This window comes from Dufourea novaeangliae, unplaced genomic scaffold (assembly GCF_001272555.1).
Source record: "Dufourea novaeangliae isolate 0120121106 unplaced genomic scaffold, ASM127255v1 scaffold118, whole genome shotgun sequence".
Lineage (NCBI taxonomy): Eukaryota > Metazoa > Arthropoda > Insecta > Hymenoptera > Halictidae > Dufourea > Dufourea novaeangliae.
The window spans coordinates 1,032,515-1,056,524 of record NW_015374006.1 but is presented as its reverse complement, the minus strand read 5'-3'; the positions used below and the strand labels follow the sequence as shown (position 1 = coordinate 1,056,524).

General features: G+C 40.5%; 1 protein-coding gene across 1 annotated transcript; it reads left to right on the top strand.

Moving 5' to 3' along the window:
• Positions 1 to 20,533: 20,533 nt before the first annotated feature.
• On the top strand, positions 20,534 to 23,085 carry LOC107188270 (torso-like protein). The gene is made up of 2 exons (XM_015576539.1): positions 20,534 to 21,169; positions 22,672 to 23,085. The coding sequence occupies exons 1-2, from the start codon at positions 20,534 to 20,536 to the stop codon at positions 23,065 to 23,067; spliced, it is 1,032 nt and encodes a 343-aa protein (XP_015432025.1). The 3' UTR covers positions 23,068 to 23,085.
• Positions 23,086 to 24,010: the final 925 nt, after the last annotated feature.

The following is a 24,010-nucleotide window of genomic DNA, read 5'->3' as shown; positions in this document are numbered from 1 at the left end:
TGTTTTCGCACGTGTTCACCATGTGTGTTTAAACAGGAACCTGAAGTATCAGCTTTGTTATTTGAAACTATTAATCACCTGTTTCCCCGGTTCAATACATTTCTGTCGTGTGTAATTCATTAATACGATCGATCATTGACGATTTTTTGCAGTCTGTATGAATTATTGTAAACAAAGGTCCAAGACGATCCATTTCGTTGATCGATTCCTGTTACTTTATAATTGCACGGAGATTCACGGTTCACTAGAATCAGCCTACTGGTCCCCTAAGTACGAGTCCAAGGCTACGTTACCGCAATTTCACTTTCAGCGGATTCTTACGTCTTCGGGATATTAATTTTTGCTATTTTGCTATAATTTTTGTCGATTCAAATGTCTTCGCAAATTCTTTGCAATCGTTAAGTACGTTCACAACCGTGTCTAAACATTGCAATTTACGCTCGCATTACCTTGATGACTGGGTGACTGGTATTACATGGATTAATTAGAATAGAAAGTGTCTCACGGATTGAGCGTAGAGTTCTGAACTGAGAAGTTCAATGTTGTGTTTTGCAATTGTAACCTATATTGGCCTTTTTTCAAACGATTCAGTAGATACTAAAGTATTAAAATATGAGTGGTTTGCAAAGAATAATATTGACGAAGCTGCTGGAGCAAAGGATTTAAAATGCTGGTAAATCTTCATGTCTCCATGAGATCGTTCAGATTCACGCGGACTTTTTTTCCTACATCGTTATATTACATCATTTGTCTAGATTGTTTTGATATCAGCACATACAGCTTCAGAAATTCGGTTCACGAAATTTTGTAAAGTAAACTATGTGACTCGTCCGTTGCAAACATTTCAACATTGACACTTTTGTACACGAATAGGAACTTACCCCGTTTATCCTTATCATCTGTCTTAACAATAATTACATATTAAATAAAAAGAAAATTGTTGGACCTCCAGAGTCCAAAAACGCAGCGTTAGAAAGTAACGAATACTTTCTCTCAACTGCAATAAAAGTAATTTTTCCATTATCATAATGTGAAACAAGGTAAAGAAGGCTTGTTTATGAACTATGCTGAACCAAGTTAACACACGTATTTAAAGTATGTAATTGGACAATAAGCTTGCGAAACGAAGTGAACCAAAGTCAGCGTTTGCAATCGTACCTCCATCGGTGAACTCATAATTAGACCATAAGCGACCAAAAGCGGTCCGTTTCATAATCAATTATCACGACGGACTTCTTCGTTGCCTTTATTACACTTTCTCCGGTACAGTTCGCCGCGATACTAGCCGACACACGCGCCATAATAGAAATTACACCCCGAACATTGCTCAATACCAGGATACGTTTCAGCGAGCGCACGATTTCATCGGCGGTGCTTGTTCACGTATGAAACCGTGCTCTATTAGTCGCACGCGTGTTTATTGCCGGTAATAAGTATACAATACAGTTATGAGGGGGACAAAAGGGTTACTTGAACAATGCGTCGGGATTGCACGATTTGCCGTCAATGTGACATAATAATGAGAAATCAGCGAATCGAAACTTCGTTTCGCCGATATCTGTCGTCGTCATTTGTTGCTGCTATTGCAATCGACAATGAGGATTAACAATTTAATTTTTCTGGATAATCCACTTGTATGGAGTGCCAATTTTTCATTAACATTAGTATATATTATCATTTCCATAACCTCGAATTGTTTAGAATTCGAAACAGAATTTGAATAACATCGTTCACTCTAGAGTTATTAATTTTGATGAAAATTGTGAACAACTGAATATGTGATAAATATTTTATGGAGAGTTTGATTGCGATTAATCTGAAATCTTAAGTAAATTTCATAATATTATTTTTCTCGTCTAGGGGAGGGGATGGGCAGAATCAAAATTTCCCTCCCCTAGAGTAAGGAAAAGGCCCCCTGGCTACACCTGTCAGTGGGTCTGAATTAAAACAGAAATAAAGGAAATATATTCACACATCGCTAAATTATAATATCAGTGTCAGCTTAATTTACAAATTCCTATAATAATAACTGCAATTAAAAATCAAACATTAGTGTTAAGTCAAATTAATCCGAACAGTGCCTCGAGGGTCAATTACATATCCAGCAGACGCTAATGATCCACGAATCATCCAATGAACGATTCAGAGCACGCGAACACGTTATTTATCGTTGAATCGCAGCCCTCGCATGGAGCCAGCCGATACGTTACAATGAGTCAGCGAAACGTAGGTACCTCGCTCGCGAGTTCATTACGAATCGGCTTATTGCCCCGATCGATCTAGCCTGGTGTTTCGTAGCTCGAAATGCTCGCAGGTGCAACGGCCACAGCGTGTCTCGCCGATAGATAAACCGTTCGCAGTTATCCGCACGTTCTCGCCACATTTATCACCGGCATCGTGTGCACGTCGTCGCACTTTCAAGCTCGTGTTCGCGTGTGTGAAACAAAGAGAAACGTCGATCGCGACTAAACGTGTGCGTGGGGGCGACCGTCCTTATGCCATTTACCCAGATTTTCAACCAGGAACAAGCCTCGAGGGGAGACAGTTACCGTGGCCAGTCAAGGTTTTTTAAGAAAATACTCCAGGAACTCGTACTTTCAACCGATTATCGGAGCAAAACCGCGACCTTACGCGTCATTGGCCGCGATCGATCGAGCTCGTTACGTTTGCTGTCGGTCTGGAACAATGTTATTGCTGTCTATGAATTATCGCGATCGGATCGTAGAACGATATATCGAGGCACGATGATAAGTTCCGTGTCGATGAGTTCGTTTCTAGAGGTTGATCGAATGTTATACATATTACATATACCCTTGTGTAAGACATTATTATGTAAGACATAATTATTTCAAGGCGTAATTATATCGGAAGGCATGTTCAGGCCGTTGAGAGAGAGTAGTAAATAAACAAATGCCGTCGATGATGCCGCCATGAAACGACGCACAGTGGTGGATTGTTTTAAACAATGGGACAAAAATCAGTATTACTTAAAAACTTACTCTATTGGCAAAAAATAGAATTAAACATGCCGCTTACTCTTCGTAGACAGGTGTATCATTCCTGTCAAGTAATGACATAACGTCATCATTGAACATCACAGTATTTTTTAATAAAAATTCACATAAGGTCTATTATTACGGGGAAAAATCTCTTTTACAAGTTTTGTTAAAGAGACGGCACTGTACAGACGTGTGTATTAGAAACTCTCTGGTGGCCAAATGGTCAAAAACCATTTTGACCACCTCGAAGGCTTGCAGGCATTTAAGCTAATTTATGACTTTCAGCCTATAGAACGGAGCAAACTGCAAAAAGCCGCAGCTATTTTAAGATTCTGGAATTACAGTAATGAGTATTCTATTATATGCAACAAGAAACAATTCGTTTCAATACATTCTAAAGAAGTTACGTACCAGTATTCGTGTTAAGAGTTAAATCACAAATTGCACCTGTTATCTAAATAATTCGTTGAGTATTGTCATACTTAAAAGCTAGATTTTCAGTATTTCAAACAATTTTGAACATATTTATTTCAGTGAAATAAAAGTTTCAATATTAAGCAGTTAAAAGTGTAATCGATAGCATCCGTTCGATTTTAAATATTCTTGATCGAGGTTCGTCGATTCGCGCGGTTTCGCCCAGTCAGCTATTACATCCCAGCGAGTCAAGTATAAACCGCAGAATTGTTGCCCAACGCAAAAATTGCTCGAGGTTAATGCCTCAAAGCCGTCCGAGTTGTTCGTAGGATTCAAGAAAGCATCGTAATCGTTCTTTCTGTGAGGCAACGTCGCGACACATACCTACCATTCGGTCAATTCTTTGAAATATCGAGTATCGGTAAATAGTATCGAGTCTGATATAATCTTTGCATCGTAAAAAATAAAACATTTCAGTGAAATATAAACTGGAATTGCAAAAAAAAACGTATAGGGTATTCGACGAATTTCAGTACGAAAGAAAGAAATCGAAAAGTCATTCGCCATTTTCCAAATGAGAAGTTGCGATTTCGAAACAGAACAATTTTCCCATAAATAGTATTATTTTTATTTTACGTGAAATAAACAGAGGAGCAATAATTTCTTGATGGAAGAATTACAAAATTATCGAGATATATTTAGTATAAGCACAGAAATGGATTACAGTTAGAACGAATTATAGAATCTTTATTACTCACGAAACGACCCGATAACATTAAGACACGTGTATCGTGTAGGAATCGGTACAATAATCCAGCAAAAAAAGTCTTAAATACTCTGTCGAAAGAGCAAGCGGCGCGATCCCTTCGGAAAGGATGAACTCTGGAAGACTATGCGGCTGTCGCAAGACCCAGCGACCGGTACGTTCCCGATGAAAAACGTGACTCCTGTCTGAGATCTTCGCGATTGGCTTCTCAAGCGGCACTAGATCTTCTTTAAACGTTCTTCCCGCGAGAATCCCATGGCGTAAGATGGTCCCCCGATTTGCGAGGTACAACGTGTTCCCTCTACTCATCGTGTCACTGCAAATGTCACGGGGAGCACCTTGAAGCGTGCAAGAGAAATTATTTAGCCTTGCCGAGGACCTCTCTCCTTCCTCTGAATAATAATTGACGGTAAAGTGTAGACGGTGACATTACAAAATCGAAAAAGTGCTCGAAATTGCTTGTACAATCCTACCATTTCTTGAAAGAAGGGTAATTAAGAAGGGTAATACCTGTGCAGGTATTTAAGATCAAAACGGTAATAAGTAACATTTTGAATAAAAGTCAAAGGTTGCTAGAAACCTTTTTCTCCGAACATTAAAATTCCCTGATTGTATTAGTTTTTTACGACCATTCTGCAGAGTGAAAAATATCGATGACCTATCCAAGTCGCCTGATACAACGATGGTAAGAGAATACAAACGTTAAAGGACACGTTTCGTTCGCCAGAGAACAGAGGAGGAAGGTACACGTTAAATTACCGTAAATGTATGCAAGTGTTCGTGTGAACTTACTGTTCTCGTGCCACACGGTTCTAAAGATATATTTAAAATGCCTCGGTAAATGCCAGGCCGATTCTCGAGGATATAAGAGTACGAATATTCTTCTTTCGCTCGACGTAGAATAACGACACCGTCGAGGAATAATGAGCGAGAACCGCGTGAACTTTTAAAAAAATCTGGTTTTACCCATTCCGAGACAAAAGAGGTGGAATAGCGATACAAAAATTGAGGACACGCTGATTGTTGGTCGTCTTATGGACGCATCTCGAGCAGTTAACAAACAGGCGGTCTAGAATCTGCTTATAAAGTCGAACGTCACTGCTATTGGGGCAAACAAATAATTTCGTTACTCAAGTAACACTACGTTTTTCGTGTAATATACATTTTTGTCTTGTTACTAATATTTAATGCTACAATACCTAGTCCTAATTTGTATGAATAACATATCCTCAATACTTTCAGAAATTCTAATCTAGAAGAGGATTTTCATGTTTTCTACAGCTGATTTGGTAATTACTATTTTTTAAAGTTCAACTTTGTAATTATGAAACTACTTTAACAACACTTAAGAGGACACCGAGTTCTACCGAAAGAAATTACGAGAATATATTTCTTAAATTTCATAACTGAAATTAAATTAAATTCCATAACTAAAATTAAATTAAATTTCATAAATAAAATTTCAAACATAATGTTTTGAAATTGTTCACCACAATTCAATTGAAAACACTATAAACAATTGTCCAATTACATATTTCGACACTAGTAACATGTTCCCATTGATATCGTTTTCCTATTGTTCAGTCTCTACATTATTTTACATAAAAATAAATTGTTTAAAACAGTGATATAATCATCAGTAGCATCTTGTAGAAGCCCAGTAGACAATATGTAGAACACCACGTTACATCGTACAGCGCATCGCGCAAAGTCGAATGCTAGAGACTCGTTATCAATCAGTTGTATAAACGGCGGCGCGTTCAATATTGACACATGTGTAATTCGTGCGAGCGAGGCGTGACGTAAACACAAATTGTTAGGATGTTAATGGATCATGGTTCGTTTGCTACGGGATAACATCGAAACTACCACCGTTGATTGTAGCGAGCCCAACACCTGGGTGCGAAAGTTTGTCCCTGCTATTAGCTGAAAACTGCGGTAACTGATCAGATTGTTTATGTACACTTTAGACACTGTTAATATAAAATTCACTTTACTGTTGTTGAAATCGTAGAATTAATTTGCTTGTTCTATGTTAACCTATTATTGGATCTTTACAGAAAAGAAAGGAATATTAATTAATATCATCATAATACGTTATAGACGTCATGTTTTCACTGCTGATACAACTTCATCTATTTTTTCATATTTAATATGAATATTTTCTACGCTATTTCCTACACTGTTACCACCGAATTGAGACTTCTAGGCGGAAAAGTCGTCTACTACATATTGGTTTCTAGTCGATCTTCCTACTATTATCTTATTATTCCAATATTATTTTACAAAATATCACCAAATCTGAATACGAACATCTGATATCCCTTGCTCCACTCCATATCTCTTATCTTCTAGTGGTAGAATTCAAACAGATTTCACTAATTGTAAAGACATTTCTTCTTAACTTCAGAATAATATTCACAAGTAATTGTCCAATTCAGAGATCACACACAAGGACAGTAAGATCTATACTATCACGAGCTACAATATTTCACGTGTCAGTATTAGGTTACCCAAACACTGAACTCAATTACCAGCCAGCTCCATTTAGCATAGTAATTAAAGTCGTCCAGTTCAAGAACCGAAAATTACAGCTCTCCGCTCATGTGCTTTACTTCCTGTTGTAAAATATCTGCAATTTAACCAGGCTAGATAAAGAAACGTTTGCTTTTCAACACAGCATATGTCTCGCTATTAATTTACATTCGTGCGTCACGAGCAGTGAATAACCCCGACCGCCTCGAACGCGAAATTCATACGAAACTAGGAAATTCAATGCAAAAACCAGACTGATCCGACTCTCCATTCAGGATTATATGTGTTCCAGATCCATAAATCGAACGTTAAACGACACTCTTGCACGTGCACGATACGGATAAAAGAAAGAATGAATGCGATCATTGTTGTGGCATCAATTAAAGGAAAGACGAGCGTCACAGAGTCCAAGCATCGTCAAAAAGATAGGCGAAGAAAGATGTCGTTAGAGTAAACAGGAAATTGTGTGAAATGTGTATTGAACGTACAAGGTGAACAGATGTGGTCTATTTATAGAAATATTGCAACACGATTGTTTACGTAATAAAAGTTCACGTTAGCTTGTTCGATGAAGGAAAAGTAGACGAGGATAGTAATATGCTTCTAGTAACTTGATCATATTTGGCTGCTAATGATTCCCTTTAATCATCACCAACCCTGTTGTCCATCTTTGATATTCTCTAATTCGAATTTCAGGCATCTGTAACGATCTTTATAACCCTTGGCTATTTTTTACCATTGGTAACCATCCTTTCAGCCATTTCAGGCTACTTGCAACTGTTCTTGGCCATCTTTGGAATCTTCCACCTCAGTATTTACCCTCTTTGAGCATTTCTATCCACTTCTGAGAACACTAAAGTGCCTTCAGTAGACCATGGTAACCCTTGAAAATCAAAAGTATTGGTACCCGTTCCAGAATAATAGAAAGATAATGATCCTTGAAAGGCATGGAAGAATATTTTTTGCTTTCAATTTCTTTCAATGTTAGAGAAATCAGATCGACGTTCCTTTTATGTTTGCAAAGTCGCTGAACAACTTCCAAATATAGCCTGGCTGCTGAAGATTCATAAGATCGTCCAGAAACGTCGTTATAATACCAAGAGCACAAGGATAAAATAGTCATGAAACTCGAATAATTTCGTCGGTAGGAAGATTTCATAACGCGAAGGCCATGTTGCACAGTCCGCGAATATTTATCAGGATCTCTCGACGACATTTTGCGCGATTGTTCGCCAAGAATACTAGCGTCCCGATGATAACGCCGATCATGTTGCAAGTATATCTTTGTGGATGAATAATGCTTGCAGATTACGCGTACGGCGTACTTATCAGTGTATGGTAAGACATAAATTGGTTGGAGCATTAAATAAATCAGTAAAACAGATTACTTATCGAAGTGATAAACAGTATTGTTAGAAAAATATGGAATATACAAAGTTGTGTTTCATCATTAAATTCTTCTGTACTACGTTATTGTTGTCCATCATATTCAGTAAAACATAACAAATGTATTTACATTTATATTCTGTACCAGCAGTAGGGGAAAGGTGTCTAAAACGATCCCTCAGGGTAAATGTATTTACTATCATACATTACAAAATGATCATCAAGTATGCCTTCAAAGAAATGCGAATAAAAAATATAATTGATCACGTAGCTAAATTTTATTTAAGCCAATGATAAGATAGATAGACTAACTTACAAAAACTACTTTACTTTCGTTTAAATAATGAGCATTTGTATTTTTTATATAAATTACGCTTTAAAGAGATCGTTTTAGACACCTTTCCCATTCAGAATACAGTAGTATGAAAAATCTTCCTCCAAAAAGAAAAAGAAAAGTCTGTCGACAGAGATTGTCTTATCGCGAGGACGATAATAATTCAGTTCCTGCGCATAGATAAATTGTCGAGCGTTTCGTCACGCGGATCTTTCGTTTAACGCCGGACGATTCTTGAAACCATCCGACAAAAGGGATGAGAAATGGGAGCGTCATATCCGCGTTGACGGTTAACGAAGACGTCGAGATTGTTTAGCTGCGGGTAACAAGGGAGTCGGGTGCAACAAGTGGCGGTGCAGTCGCAACAAGTGCGGCGTCGGCGGGCGATGATTGGGAATGGCAACGCCGGGGAACTCTTGTTATCTTCTGGTGTCTTGCAACAAGCATTCAGTCAGTGACCCATAACAATTAGTGTCGCGAGGGGGAAAGGGGCGGTCTTTACGAGGCGGAGGGGAATGTTGATTAACGGAAGTGGAATAAACTTGTGTGATCCGGTGGGGTAAGTCCATCCCGATTTCTTGACCCTCGGGGCCTTATCGGGCGTAATTCGTGGACGGGAGATGGCCATACGGCTGGTAGCCATGATTGATATTAAAGACGATGGCGAAACATTTCAGGTTGTATTCAGAAATATTGCAGTGAAAAGAAAAGGCTTACTGGTTGGTAAATTTATGTGAAATACTGCGAGTTAATTAACGATGAGATAGATCCATTCATACCATGCTAAGATATGAAGATAAGAGGGAGGATCATCTGTTCACTTTGGATCACTTTCGCGATAATGATTCGTCATTAGGTAACAATCAACAATAGATGATAATTGGATCATGTGTAGAAAACGTTCATTCTTTTAATCTCGAGGATCTCTTGGATTTCGAAAATCCTTTGAATCCAATGGAGAAGCTCTGGGTAAATGTCTCTACCCAGGATTTACCCGGGTGATAAGACCAGCTATTTTGGGGTTAGGCTTGGGTCCTTTGGGACTCTGAGTTACCTCTGGAATTCATGGGTTCTCCTTGAAAAGACTTTGGAGTCCTTGGGGACTCTCAGTTCCCTCTAGAATCCATGGGTTCTTCTTGAAAGAACTTTGGAGTCCTTGAGAGGAATTTCGGTTTCCCTTGGGAGGCCTTGAGTTCTCTTTAAGTGAACTTTAGGAGACCTTGATATCCATGAATCCCTTGAATGTCCTTAGGGATTCTCTGTGAGGAAGTTGAAGTTCTTGGGGGACATTTGGATTTCTCTTGGAAAGCCTTGGGTTCTCCTTGAGTGGACTTTGGAGGACCTTGAAGTCCTTGGGTCCCTCGAGTGCCCTTTGGGGACACTAGGGGTCCTCTGTGAGGAAGCTGGCGGTTCTTGGAAGACATTTAGGTTTCCCTTGAAAGACCTTGAGTTCTCTTTGAGAATAGTTTGGAAGATCTTGAATACTAGGATTCTTTTTCAAGAGACATTGGAGTCCTTGAGCTCCCATAGATGTCCTTTGGGGTATATCAGGGCTCCCTTTGAGGGGGCTTTAGGTGACTCTGAGCTCCCATAGGTATCCTTGGGAGACATTTTGGTTCCTTTCAAGGATGTTTAAGATGTTTGTCGAAAATTCTTGGGCTCTTATTAACAATCCCTAGGTTCCCCTAAAAAATCCTGAATGTCCTTGGAAGACATTAAAATTGCCAAGAGCCTCTCAAGTCTCCTTCAGCATACCTTAATAGCCTTTGGTATCAACAATAGTTTGTGCCTGATAGAAATGTATGTTTCATAAAATATGACTTCTTGTCAAAGAAAATATGTCAGACACTCACGCATGCCTTTCATTCAATGAACAAAAAAAAAAAAAAAAAATGTAAAAGCCTATCTTTCCATCAACCCAACATTAATCTCATTGTCGCACCGGTAGGTACAGATTAAAATGACGTGTTCGCGCCATTCCGCGCGCATTACAAGCGGATGACGGATTTAGAAAGGTAGAGAGACACGCGATTCGCAAATAGAATCTGTTAGTCCCTGTCCTGCGGATGACTTTTTGCTTGTGAGACTTCGCGCGACTATCGCAACGTAGACTGAAATTTATAAGCGGTTACGCGTCCAAGCTCGCTCCCTCGAGTGTTGGCATTATTCATCGGTGCGTTGACTCTGTTGTGCACGTGCACAAACTTCGGTCTCTTTCGAACGCGAGAATATACATACCAGCCCAGCTAGCCGGAGGAGATCCTCCGATTATCAGACACGTTTGTCGTTCAATAGCCGCTAAACGGTCTCGTTTACACGGGCAACGTGACGGACGTACAAAAGCGTACGGTAACTCGCGACAGTAGTATTTATACACTCTGGTTGCGTGCACGGATTTTCGCGGAGTGGCTCATTGATATGTGATCGGCTAGAATCCATCCTCGTCACATTCAGCTTTTGATCAGGATCCTCCCTCTATTCTCAGTATTCACACGTACGAGGTACGTGGATCGTTTTCGTGGTATTAAAATGAGTTCGTTCGGTTTGCTCCACGGCGTGCGAAGTCCGATGGACATTTTCTGTGGGGATGATGTTCCATGAAGTATGTAGATTCTGCTCGTTCTTCAAGGTTAACGATGCTTCGCTACCGTTGGCAGTACCAGCACGTATAAGCTGCCTCGAACGTTTTGTCTTATTCCATTGAGACCTGTACATAGGGATGATACACGACGATCATCGTTTGGTTTGTCCTTCGGAGTTAATGGTGATTTCTCTTACGTGGCAGGGACTTCGTGAAAATTATTCTGGGAATGATTGATTGCTGCTTTTTATTCATCCTTGAAGTGTGCGATAGGGTTATTTCGAAATGTCGAAGTTGTAAGTGTTTAAGGTTACCATGGTATTAATCTTTCTTGACATTTCATTGACCGGTAGTCTATTAACAGATTTTTAAATTTCATTGCTTACGGATAAGATGCTTATTAATATTACCCTTCAATCAGGGTGACGGATAAAATTGTTACGTTACTCTAGCTATTTTCCATGAATGTAATTCGCTACTCTGATTGTTTAATAGTAGTTCCTTGGCTTTTATTCGTTGGATCTACTGAACCTATTATATAGCGATAATGTATTTGTTAACATCGAATGTGGATATATCAGTGCGTCACTATATCATTACAGAAACAGTTTTCAATTTGTATTGTAACTGTCATTACGATTCCTGAGGGTTATAAAAAAGAATTCACAGTAAATCCCCAATGAGTGTTCCAAGGTCCTTTGCCACTGACAAGAAGTCCCCAGATGTAACGCTGACTTTTCAACGAGATTTAGCACAGTGATAGAGCTTCGAATTCTAGAGCCAATACTATTTATTTCAACTGCATATGGCCATTAACTTATGAAATATTTAATGTTCAGTGCCGAGGAGCCTTCGAGCACTCATCGAAAATTTACTGTAGGCTAATGCTATTTGTGTCTAGCACCGAAATCAATTTATAAATGAATTTAAAACACTAAAATACCATCGTGGAAAGTCATACCGATTCGCAGCACTGGATTGCTCCATTTGCCCAAGCAGAGGGAATATAAAATCGGGGCTGCAGCAGCCGACGCCGCCGCAATCTGTCCTTGGCTTTTTTACATCTACTCTGTTTGAACCGTTTTAGGAATATACACGTAAAACCGCGCCGTGAGCCGAGACGCGGGCAAATAACCATCGTTAAACCGCACGTGCACCATGATTCACGACCGCAATAATTGTGACGATCGTTTATAATGCCGTTCTACCTCCCTTTCTCCTAACCTCTACCGCGAACCTGCAGTCCGTTTATCGACAGGAAATCCTCAGCACAGAGAACTATCCGTCTACGAGAACCGTGGATCCGTTAACGAGCCGGATTTTGCTAAATCACGCGATCCACGTCGGTTAGTCCCGGCGCAATAAGGAAAACATCGGTCGGCGTGAAAGCAGATAATCACGTGGAACAAATAATCTACATATTTGCCGGGTCAACAGACAGTCTTGACTCCCGACATCTATCAGAAGATGCGACTCACATGACTTGATTTGTTGAATTGACGGGAAATTGTTTAGACGCTGTTGCCAAATACGATTTTAGAGGTTTTAATGTTTTGCATACATTGATCGACACGTACAATTATTCCGAAGGTATTTCTTTCGTTTTTCAAAAAGTAATTTTTATAAGGTAATTATTTCAAAAAAATTAGTGCGGTATTAGAATAATCGATCATCTTTCTTGAAATATTTTTGGGGATATTTCTAAGAATAAACGTTGATAGGTGGATCTATCATTAGTTACTTATTTATCATATCCAAAGTTGTTCACCGTTTATGTACAGTACACGAGTTATTGCAAGAGGTTATTAATAAATTTGACCAGTCCATCAAAAGTATGCCATCAAATTCCACGTAACATACGAATAGACTCATTAACCTTTAATACATTACGCTATGGTCCAGCTTCAAGCTATCCCTATACCCTACAAATACAGAAAACACTATTTCCCATTCATTAAATCATACAAAAAGACAGTCGACTGACTACCACAGCCCAAAGTACCATTTCCGCCGCACGACCAGCCAAGATGGCGTCGTCGCGGTTCCAAGCAGTAATAACGGGGCCAAACAGAAAAACAGAATGATTAAGTCAACAGGAATACGGCACAATTGGAGGGAGATTTGAACCAATCGGTTGGACCGAGTGGGGAAAAAAAGAAATGATTCCGCTAGGGCATCGTGTTCCATCGTAGCCACCGTTTCCTGTGTCCAATCCGACCAAACGCAAGACCCCTTTCAAGTCCACCCAACCACACCGTGACGCTACTTAAATAATTCTTCCCCATTGACTTCTGCGTCACGTAGACCGCGCTCCTTGTACCGTCGACAACTGAATCGCACCGTCCGCCGCCGCGTGCTCGATTGTTATTTCAATGGAGATTTTTCATGACGCGGCTGTCCGTGTCGCGTTATTATCGGTCGCGCACGGAAACGCATCGTACACGCTCGGTCTTTCACTGCCGAGGATACCGTCTCTGGATCTCTTCGTAACCTCCTCCAGACTTGACGCATCGTTTCTTCAAAAAGGTATCGGATCCAAATTCTCTGTGTTTTTTTCTTTCGCTGAATATCTTGTGGTTAGGTACTCCTTCGAATTCAGGACGTACTAGATCACGTTCTTCGTGGGTGAATTTTTTCAGGGCTAGTTTCTACGATTTTTGTGGTTCGATCGCGTGCGTAAATGTGTCAAGTATAATAACTGTACAATTTTAACGAGAATTTGTAACGTCTTCATTTTACTTTGCTTCGCGTAGTTACTAACCCCTTATAGGGTGGACTAAATTCTTCAGTTTTAGTATTTGTGAAATAGTTTATGAATAATCTTTGACATCAGAGCTGTCTGAAAAAATGTGACGTTTCATGAATGTTGTATATTTTGCAGCACTTTTATTAGTTTATAGTACCATTAGTAGACTGCGAAATTAGTATAGCAAGAAGTCTAATTTAATTTAGTGAGGTTTTCATTTGATGTGAGAGTTGAAATTAATCTTTAAAAACTGATATTTGCATGAAGATCCATAGTCTAACCATTAGTGTTGTCCATTGAGCTTTACCAACCTCAAAACAATTTTTATTTCAAACCATTAACAATTCTGTAACGCTGTTTACTACATTCACTGTGTATTCAATAAGTGTCCTAACACTTATGAACGGGAGTGTAATACATATTTCCTTTCAATTCGTTCAATGACTTTAATTTTAATAATCGCGATGTAAATTCTTGCTGTGTGCAATAATCAAGACGGGAGCAACAAGTCCCTCATTTTCGCGAGTACGAAATTTCACCTCCGCGAGGAACCTGTTTATCTTGCAGTTGTGTACCCTCGTTCAGCCACGCGTTTAATGCACGTTACGTAACAGTTTGTGTATCACTTGCTGCACCATCAGCAGAGTATATAGAAACAAAGCGGTGTTGTTCCATTTTACGATCATAACATTAAATTTTACGAGACTTTCTAATTTCCATTTCAAACACTTCAAACATCTGTCGCTCGCCAAGGAAAATTAGCCACCGATTCACCGAGCAATATACTGCTGCTCGTAGTTAAGACCAATTAAATTCAATTACGAAATTTCACTTTTGACGTGGTATCCTCGAGACCCCAACAGGAACGCCTAATACGTTCAACGAACAATGCGTGCACTCTGTGAACTTCACCTGTCGACACGCCCGTGAACTTCTAATCAAGGTGACAACGCCACTTTCCTGCACTTCGTAGAGAATAGCGAAAGTGAAACCTGTTCCATTTCCGTTACACCAAATCGGAAGCTCCGACTGGACGGGGCCTACGATGGGGGTAACATTCCGTGAATAGGTGGAATACGTTTCACGAAAAGACAGTCGATGATTAATTACTTCACGAACACATTAATCGTTTCTTCTATTAATTTTATAGGCAGTTATAACTCGTTCAATATTATGTATTGTCCTTCTTCGTTGTTTCTTATATCACATTTTTTTCATAATATGTAACAGGATTAAGGTCGTCGAAATAATAACTTTCTTCCCTAGTGTACTATCTAATAATAGTAAGAACTTATGACACGCGAAATTATTCCCTCAATTTAACACTAGAACAATGAAATCCATCAAAATGACGAATTGCAAACTTTTCGTTTTACAATACTTATTACTGAAATCGTGAAAGTACTTTTGTTGGAATTTAATTTGGCTTTTAATGGGCTATACATTTTACATTATATTATAATTCAGTGTATATTCAACGCTGGTAGCTCTAGCGTTAAAAAAAAGGTACCCAAGTTCATCTTGACACGTTAGATGTCGACGTTAACACTAGAACTACCGACGATAAACGCATATTTGCTTCGATCGGTGGATAAACGTGGAAAACTTTTGAAACTTTAGAAATTAACTAATTTCTTCACTTTCATATCGTAATAAAAGGTGCAAAAGATCTGAGAAAATGTATTGTCATAACTAGACTGCGGATTTTACGCATTTATAGCTCTTAGGGCTCTGTGAAATACAATAAACAACAAAACTTTCATCGGATCCAATGATTTCTCTATTTTAGTCTGAACCCAATAAGATACTTAAGAGGTAAAATAAATTTCTACATTTGCTTCTGTCTTTATAAATCACTGTAGAAAATGTTATTTTGCATAAAAATCTGCAGTCTACTCATAACATTTTAATCGTCGTTGTAAGAGTGTATTGACAAGTCATTTTGACTTGCTTGGTAGTTCTAGTGTTAAATTCTAGTGTGTCCCTATCGTTGCTCCCGGTGTTGAGCATTAAAACGGTAACAGATAAAATCACTATGGAGCACGGAGATTCTACACGGTAATCCCTTTGTCGTAACCTCATGAATATGTATGGCCACTTTCGTCTGCAGCGCGGTAACTCGGAATCTGGGTATGTGGAACGATCTTCCTTTCGAGATAAATCGATAAACCGTTTCCCATTATGTAAGCCGTGGGTGTTTTATCAACGGATGATGTTCGGAGCATGATTAATTCCCAACAGTTTTCTTATCGTCGCGGCTACGTCTGGAGTAACGTGTGACGATAGACGCGTACGTCTATTAATCGTGACAGGACGCCATTTTGTTGGTGGTCGTAGATGGCAGCAGGAAAATTTCGAAATTTCACCGTCAACCGGTGAGTTTGGAATTGAATATAAAGGAAAAAGGTTATTGGGACAAAGAAGACAGGCGTGATCCACGGCACGGAGTTTACGCGAGTTTGGAAATTGTCCGTTGTGCTGATTGCAGGGACCGTTTCTGCGTTGCGATCGCAGCCAAAAAATGGCGAAAGCAGGAGCCGGGAATGTGGGTCAAGGACGGTGACTCGAAATGTTTACGCGTTCTCATCAGCGATTCCGAGTCGATTCGGTCGATTAAAAGTTTGAAGGGCGTAACGTAATAATGTTAATTTAGCTACTACTTTCTATTGCGTAACACGAGTTGATTGGACTGATAGAGACATAGGGTATTGGCGGAGGTTGTCGCGGTCTGTAGGATTTTACGAATCTTATTAAAAGCCTGCGGACAACCTGGGCTGCGCGTGCGACTTCAATTTCACTTTCACTTCGATTGCACTTTATACTCCTTCGGTCTTGAAAGACTGTGTTTATGTTGCCCTAACGTCTCTGGTGCAGAGTTAAAACGCTGGATTTTCAGGGGATTTAAGAACATCCGAAGATGGCAAGGGTTTTTGAACACTCCATTTGTTGGGGATTTTGGGGTAATTTGAAAGTGTTTACAGAGCGTTGCAGAGACCTCCAAACTTCTGGGTGCTTCGAAGTGTTAGTTCTCTGAGACCTATCCTTTAGTATTACCAGACCTTGATGACTTTTGTAATCTCTTGGTGTCCTTGCTATTCATGGAATCTGTGGAATCCTCTCATATTTCTTGTAACCGTAGAACATCCTTGAATCATGGCCCTAGTGTCCTCAGCAGAACTTTCAGACCCTATTTTCCTTCGATTACCTCAGTACTGTTAGGATCCCTGACTATAAACGTTCATTTTGTCTATTGTACCCCTAACGGCAAACAGCATAAGTTTGTATAATAAATCGTGTGATTTGAAATATTATGAATGTTTGCATTCTGTTACTACGATTGTGTGGAGTCATATATGTAATTAATAACTTTTCATGGCATAAACATGATTCACTCCAGGAACAAAGAAATGTATTACCTTAGTAACTAAAAAAGAAATGATATCAATTGTATTCTGGAAGCCAAACAGAATAGACCTATATTATATTAACTAGTAAAATTGTATTCAATTTCATTTTATTAAACGTTAAATCGATATTCTTAAATTATAATTATATTAAAGTTGAGTAATTAATTTCACCAATTTTCGCCTCAACAATACAAACAAACCCTAAGACTATGAAGATAGCTTCATACACGACAGTAATTTACATACTAAGAATCATCTCGAGCAAACCGTTCATCTGCGGAAACACCACAATTTATAAGTCAAATTGTCAATTAAATCGTGTATGCAATATCCAAAGCGAATGAATCCAATTTAATAGCAGCACGTACGACTGTCTATCGCAAGTGTTGAACGGAACATTATAATTGAGCTTCATCAAGCATCTTCGTTATCGAAGTCTCCGTGAAAATTGCTAGATGTACCGTGGTGAAAGGTCCAATTTAATAGGTGACATTCCTCGTCGTTCGTTACCGTAACGGTTCCATACCCGTACAACGAATTCATTCCCCGTGTCTTGTCACGAGACGAGTGCAACGCCTACATCACGCTACAGTTCGTTCCAGTAACTTCAGTACAGAAGTCACGGATCTGGCGTAACGACAGGTCCAGGTCCGTTTTATCCACTTCCGTTGCACTATTCCAGAGGTCACGCTCCTATAAGAACGATCACATGTTACCGTATTAATCGACACTACGAAGTTACGTTCGTTGTCCACAGCAATCTTCCTATTGTCGATCCCTCGTTGCAACTGCTTCCAATTTCTCTTCGATCAAACTTTCGTCCACCGTTACGCCGTTAACATTGTGACAAAACAGGCCACAAAAAGGCAATGTCTCCAGTCTGATATTCGCAACAATTATAAAATATATGCACGCGATTACCACAGAGCAAAACCACTGACCGAGGCAACCGCGTAATTGTCAGCGTTCCCTTGAGACAGAAAAGCCACGCTCGACGAGTAACCGCCGCAACCGATGTGTCTCCAAAGGCTAAAGAATCCCGTCGCCAGGACAAATGCCAGGTTGGAAGAAGTCCAAGGGGCTCAACCTTCGCGTGTTGTGCGATCCACGCATGACTGGAACCGTTTAACGACGTCCGGAACCTTGCTCTTGGAACACTTCGCGCAGAAGAAAAAACTACGAACACGATCGAGGGGTTCACCTTCGACCGCTTCGTTAAAGTGATTCTAATGCGTTATTAAGATTACCGTTTCCATGGTACGACTTGTACGCCCGACAATACGGAAATAGGCTGGGTGATCGACGGGTTTAGGCACGCGTTCCATTGAACACCACAAGCGGACAAATGACAGTCCGTTTCTGAGCAATACCGTTAACACCCACTGGCATATAAATCGCAGCCAGCGTGCATAGCAATCAATCGCCGTCACTTGGGACGTATATCGAGATGTACAGGTTCGCCAGCACGCGATCAAACGTATCCGTGTAAACCACTGCCTCGACGGTGGTTTGTCATCCTGATCGCCAGGAAGATGATCATCAAGAGCCTCGTAGGGTAGGGAAATGATCCTCGATAAGTGGACGATCCACTTTGCTCTTCTCTCGAAAGGGTTACACGGAGAACCCCAAGATAGACCGAAGGTTTTCGTCCGACGATCAGGTGGGGATGAAGGCCGCACACTGCCTCGTGCAAATGCCTCGACAACGTACACCTAGACCTACAAAACGAGATTACTCGGGGCTATCTACCAGCAGCCCGTTGCGTCGCGTGTGTACGAGTGCACTGGTCGACAGACGCCGCGGATTACGAGTGGAGAACGCATCTCCTGCTGCGGTCTGAAACAAGTATCATCGCTCGATCGAGAGGTATCTTGCTTGGTCATTTACACGGTAGATTTGTCTGTCTTTTGGCAATGATCGGCTGTTAATAGAGTGTATGTGTTGTTACCGGTGCGATGAACACGCGTGATTGATGGTCATGTTTCTGAAGTCAGTGTTCTGCAGGTCGTATAGTGTTGTCTCGTTTGCTGTGTTCGAATAATTTCTCGACTTCGTGTGATATTAGTAGATTGGTGAAACGCGCCACTACGTTTTTTGTAACAGTTCGCGTTTGTTGAAAAATCAAGCTGCTTTTTTTATTTAAACGTAAAACGATGCTGCACTATTCAGACAGGGCTAATTAGTACTATCTTCGTCAAGGGGGTAGTAACATTTATTAATCTCCCGATACCATTGACATAGAACAAAATTCTTTAACATTCTTATTACTACCATAAGCATGTCAAAGAATATCAAACAGCGTTCTGTACCAGTAATACCTCCGCACGACATACACTCGCGAGCAAACTCGGCTTCCACTAGGAGAAAAAGTGATGTAAGAAAAAGATTTTCTACCACTGGGTGTTGGGAATTATTGAAATTTCTGCCAAATGATCACTAAATTTAACATTTATTTCAGTACCTGGAATAAATTTACCAAGTGCTAGGAGACTATTCTTCTACGCCGCTTTTTCCCCTAGCGGAAGCCGAGTATGCTCGTGGTTGTACACTGACGTTTAAACTCGGCTTCCGCTGGGGGAGGAAGTGACGTGGAAGAAACGTCTCCTACCACTTAGTAAATTTATTTCAAGTACTGAAATAAATGTTAAACCGAATGTTAATTAGTTATAAATTTCAGTAACTCCCAAAACTAAATGGTAGCAGGCCCTTCGCCAACTTCACATTTTCCTTTAGCGGAAGTGACGTAGAAGAAACGTCTCCTACCACTTCGTACATTTATTTCAAGTACTGAAATAAATGTTAAACCGAATGTTAATTAGTTATAAATTTCAGTAACTCCCAAAACTAAATGGTAACAGGCCCATCGCCAACTTCACATTTTCCTCTAGCGGAAGTGACGTAGAAGAAACGTCTCCTACCACTTCGTACATTTATTTCAAGTACTGAAATAAATGTTAAACCGAATGTTAATTAGTTATAAATTTCAGTAACTCCCAAAACTAAATGGTAACAGGCCCATCGCCAACTTCACACTGGATAAATGTTAATAAATGTTAAATTTTAAAAAATTTTAAAAATTAACGTACTGAAATAAATGTTAAACCGAATGTTAATTAGTTATAAATTTCAGTAACTCCCAAAACTAAATGGTAACAGGCCCTTCGCCAACTTCACATTTTCCTCTAGCGGAAGCCGAGTTTGCTCGTGGTTGTACATTAAAATCACCGAAGTTCATAGACCCGGTAGCAAACAAGTCAGAAGGTCGTCAGGGTGACCAGAACATCGTTTAAGGCGTCTTAGTGGGCAGTCTGACAGCAAGTTTTTTCTCATCTTCCAGGTGGCACCACCACAGCCAGCTGCAAGAGATGTGGTCACGAACGCGTTTCTTGGTCCTGGCGTGGACGCTCGGTTTGCTGGTGGCGGCTAGGGTCAGCGACGGTTCCCAGAGGCCTCGTCTCGGCGGCGCTGTGAATATCTTCAGCCGTTACGGTTACCTGAGCATCAGCATGAGAGTGTTGCCCAGAAACGACACGGACACCTGGATATTCCGTGAACCGACCCTGGACGTTTTCACGAATCCAGTTTCGGCGGTTAGCCGACAACGACAGCAGACAGCAGTCTTCGATGGTGACTTCCATATGGAGTTCTGCGACAACATCCGTCAGCTATTGCAGGCGTACTTCCGGGATTTCACGTTCGAGAGACTGGAAAGGCCGTGGCGCGCGTTCACCGGCAGCTGGTCGAAGGCGGCAATCGCCAGGCATCTGGGAATAAACGCCTCCTTCATCACCGGGGAGCATTGCTACGTGCTGGTCCGAGTCGCCAGGTTCCGGGAGAACCAGAAACTGGCTGGCACCGCCGAGTCGATGATCCTCGACGAGGCGGTTTTCCGGGAAACGAAGAACGTCACGGTCGGCGACACCGCGAGCGTCGTTCGATTCATCAAGAACTTCGGCTCCCACTATATCGCCGGCTACGTTACTGGCAATTCGTTGTATCAGGTAAGGATGGTTCACGTGAGAGTGTTTTAAGAACGCTTTTACGTGACAGTAAGGCTTCTCGTCATAGACGCTTCCTAGACATTTGACGCTTGCAGGACGCTTTCATGTAGCGACCAATGTAAAACAATGGACGTGTGTCCACATATACTTCAGCGTCGCGTTTTCGTCGCTGCAGTTCGGAATGAAGCGCGTCGTCAACGATGTCTGCTACTGGGCGTATAGAAGGACGCAAAATTTTCATTTGTGTTTGAGTGTGAAATATGTCTGCTGTGAAATTCGTACAGATTGTTGAAAAGTTACCCATGAAATATAAAAAAACAAATAGAAAAAATAAAAAAAATACCCATGTTTGTACATGGCTAACACAAGTTTTTTGTTTTTGGATCAGCGGAGCTACCAAACGCACTAAATTCTTGCACGTATTTTTATTCATTCTATAGAAAGAATGAAATACAAGATCATCTTTCGCTAATTATACTGCAGCAACAGTCTACAATTTATGTTATTTTCTATGTAAGGATGTAACCAATATCTTTTCCGACTTTTACGCCGTCGAATATAATTACATAAGGCGATAACGTCCTCTTCGTCGCTGGACATCTTTGCGAATGAGGAAAATTAAGTTTTCTGTACGCTTTCGATACGCTCAAGTAGCGTAATCGTCATGTTGTACGCTACGCTGACGTATCTATAACGAGGCGCCTTAGTGGACAGTATGTCTAAATCGTGTAATCCGTTTTGCATTAAATTTTGATACGCAATTGTGGATACCGGCCTTTAGGTCGTCCCCGTTAAAGGCGGCACGACAAGGTTGCTCAATGTGATTTAAGAGTCGACGGGGCGGCCTCTGAATCCGAAACGTTTATCTCTCGTCGTTAAAAGTTCCTGATAAATGTTGCGCTCCGGGGACCCGTTCGGTTTATGGCGCGTGCAACCACACTTTGCATCATCGTATTCGCGGTGGCAGAAGGTTGCATAAGTTTTCTAATTGAAATTCATATCTGCACGACTCGGGGAGCCCGACACTTTATTAATTGTTCATGTCCTTGCCGGTGGGTCTTGCGGAAAACTGTTTTGTTGCGCTCGGTACTGGATCTTCTCGGGAGATCCGCGCAATTAGTCTTGCACGCGTAACAATAATCATGTTGTATCTTCGTACGATCTTGTTCGGGTGTCTCGTAGAGAAGATAAACGACTTTTAAGATTCACGAAGTTTCTTGCTTCGGGGCATCCTTCTGAGAATCAATTTTCAAATATCTGCAGCATAGCTAAACGCGAACCGATAATTACAATCACGTTGAATCCATAAATATTTTCTTCTTCGTGTGATTTATAGGATTCATAGGTCACTGGTTTCCAACTTTATTTTCTGTTTTCACCTAAAAATTGCTTCCGTGTTTCCTGATGATTTTATGCATCTATAGCTTCCCTTAATTGTTTGAAATTCAGTATATTATTTTTTTTTTTTTTCATTTTATTAAAAACGATCACGATTGTTCCAGGTGTTCGTCTACACGCCCCAAGCGTACCTGCGCATAAAGGAGCGCCTGAAGACACGCGGTGTGGCGAACCTGTCGAATTTCGAGTTAAGTAATTACTTCTCGCCGTGGTACGCCGAGCACATCGGCGCGATCCAAACGGCGAGCGGAAACCGCACCGTGGAGGCATGGGCGGTGGAACGACTCCGTAATCAATGTTACATATTCTCACATGCCAGCCTGCTGAAATTGCACGGGGACGCGGTCTTGTTGAAGCAGCTCGATGAGCTGCTCGGCAACGAGGCGCTGTTGCAGCTGCAACTGCGGACGCTGGCGCCGATCTTCAACGACACACAGCGACGCGAGTGGTTCCTCGAGGTGATCGACAATTACTTTAAGTTATGGGAAGTGAACATGTGAGAGGACGTGTGTGCGGTTGTTTTTCGAAAGGAACACACAATAACCAAGAACACACAGTGGTCTTCGTTTCACTATTGTGGGCCCGATCCGTACACAGGAGGACCACAACGTAGCCCATGCATTTACAAAAAGACGAAGACGGGAGGAAGCGTCGATGACTCCGACGTAGACAAATCGTCTGTGGTTTTATAGCGATCACAGCTCCTTGGATCGTCGAGGTCCACTCAGAAAGTTCACTATTATTTTCCGTCGAACGGATACTAGGATATAATAGAGAAACGGCCAACTGTCACGTTGTTATAAATAAGTATTTATTATTATAATCGATAATAGAAAACATTTTTATACAAACGTTTTAAATATATCACAAGCATTTTTCGCAAAAGTGTCTTTGACTGAAAAATAAGCGACGTCTTGTTTCTCTAACTATTGATGTGCTTTTTCGACGAACGGCGTAACCGCTGATCCGATTCGGTTGTTCCGAATGGTGTTCGGATAGATAAAGAGACAAGACTCGCGAGTTTTTCTCTTCTGTGTTTGAGTTTGATTTAGTTTTCTCGAGTGAGGTGAGTTTTGATCGATGCACCGGATTCATGAGGAAATAAATATACACAGAATGTGTTTTGAAATAAGTTTTCCGACTTACGAAGTCAAGGGCGTTTTCGGGTAGAGTTTAAATGAATCGATATAAATATTGAATATGAATAAAAAGAATGTTAGTGTGTACCTTCTTTAGAATGTGAAAATTCACTTCATTGGCACGGTGAAATGACTCATGAATGACTTATGTTAGTTAGTCAGTTTGATTGAAAGTGAAATGTTATGTGTTATTTTTACTTTCTATGGTTTTTTTTCAATGTCTCACCCTCTTTGTGTGAGAACACTTGTTATAATAAAAATAGTAAAAATAAAAACACAACACGAATACGACAAGCAATTTTAT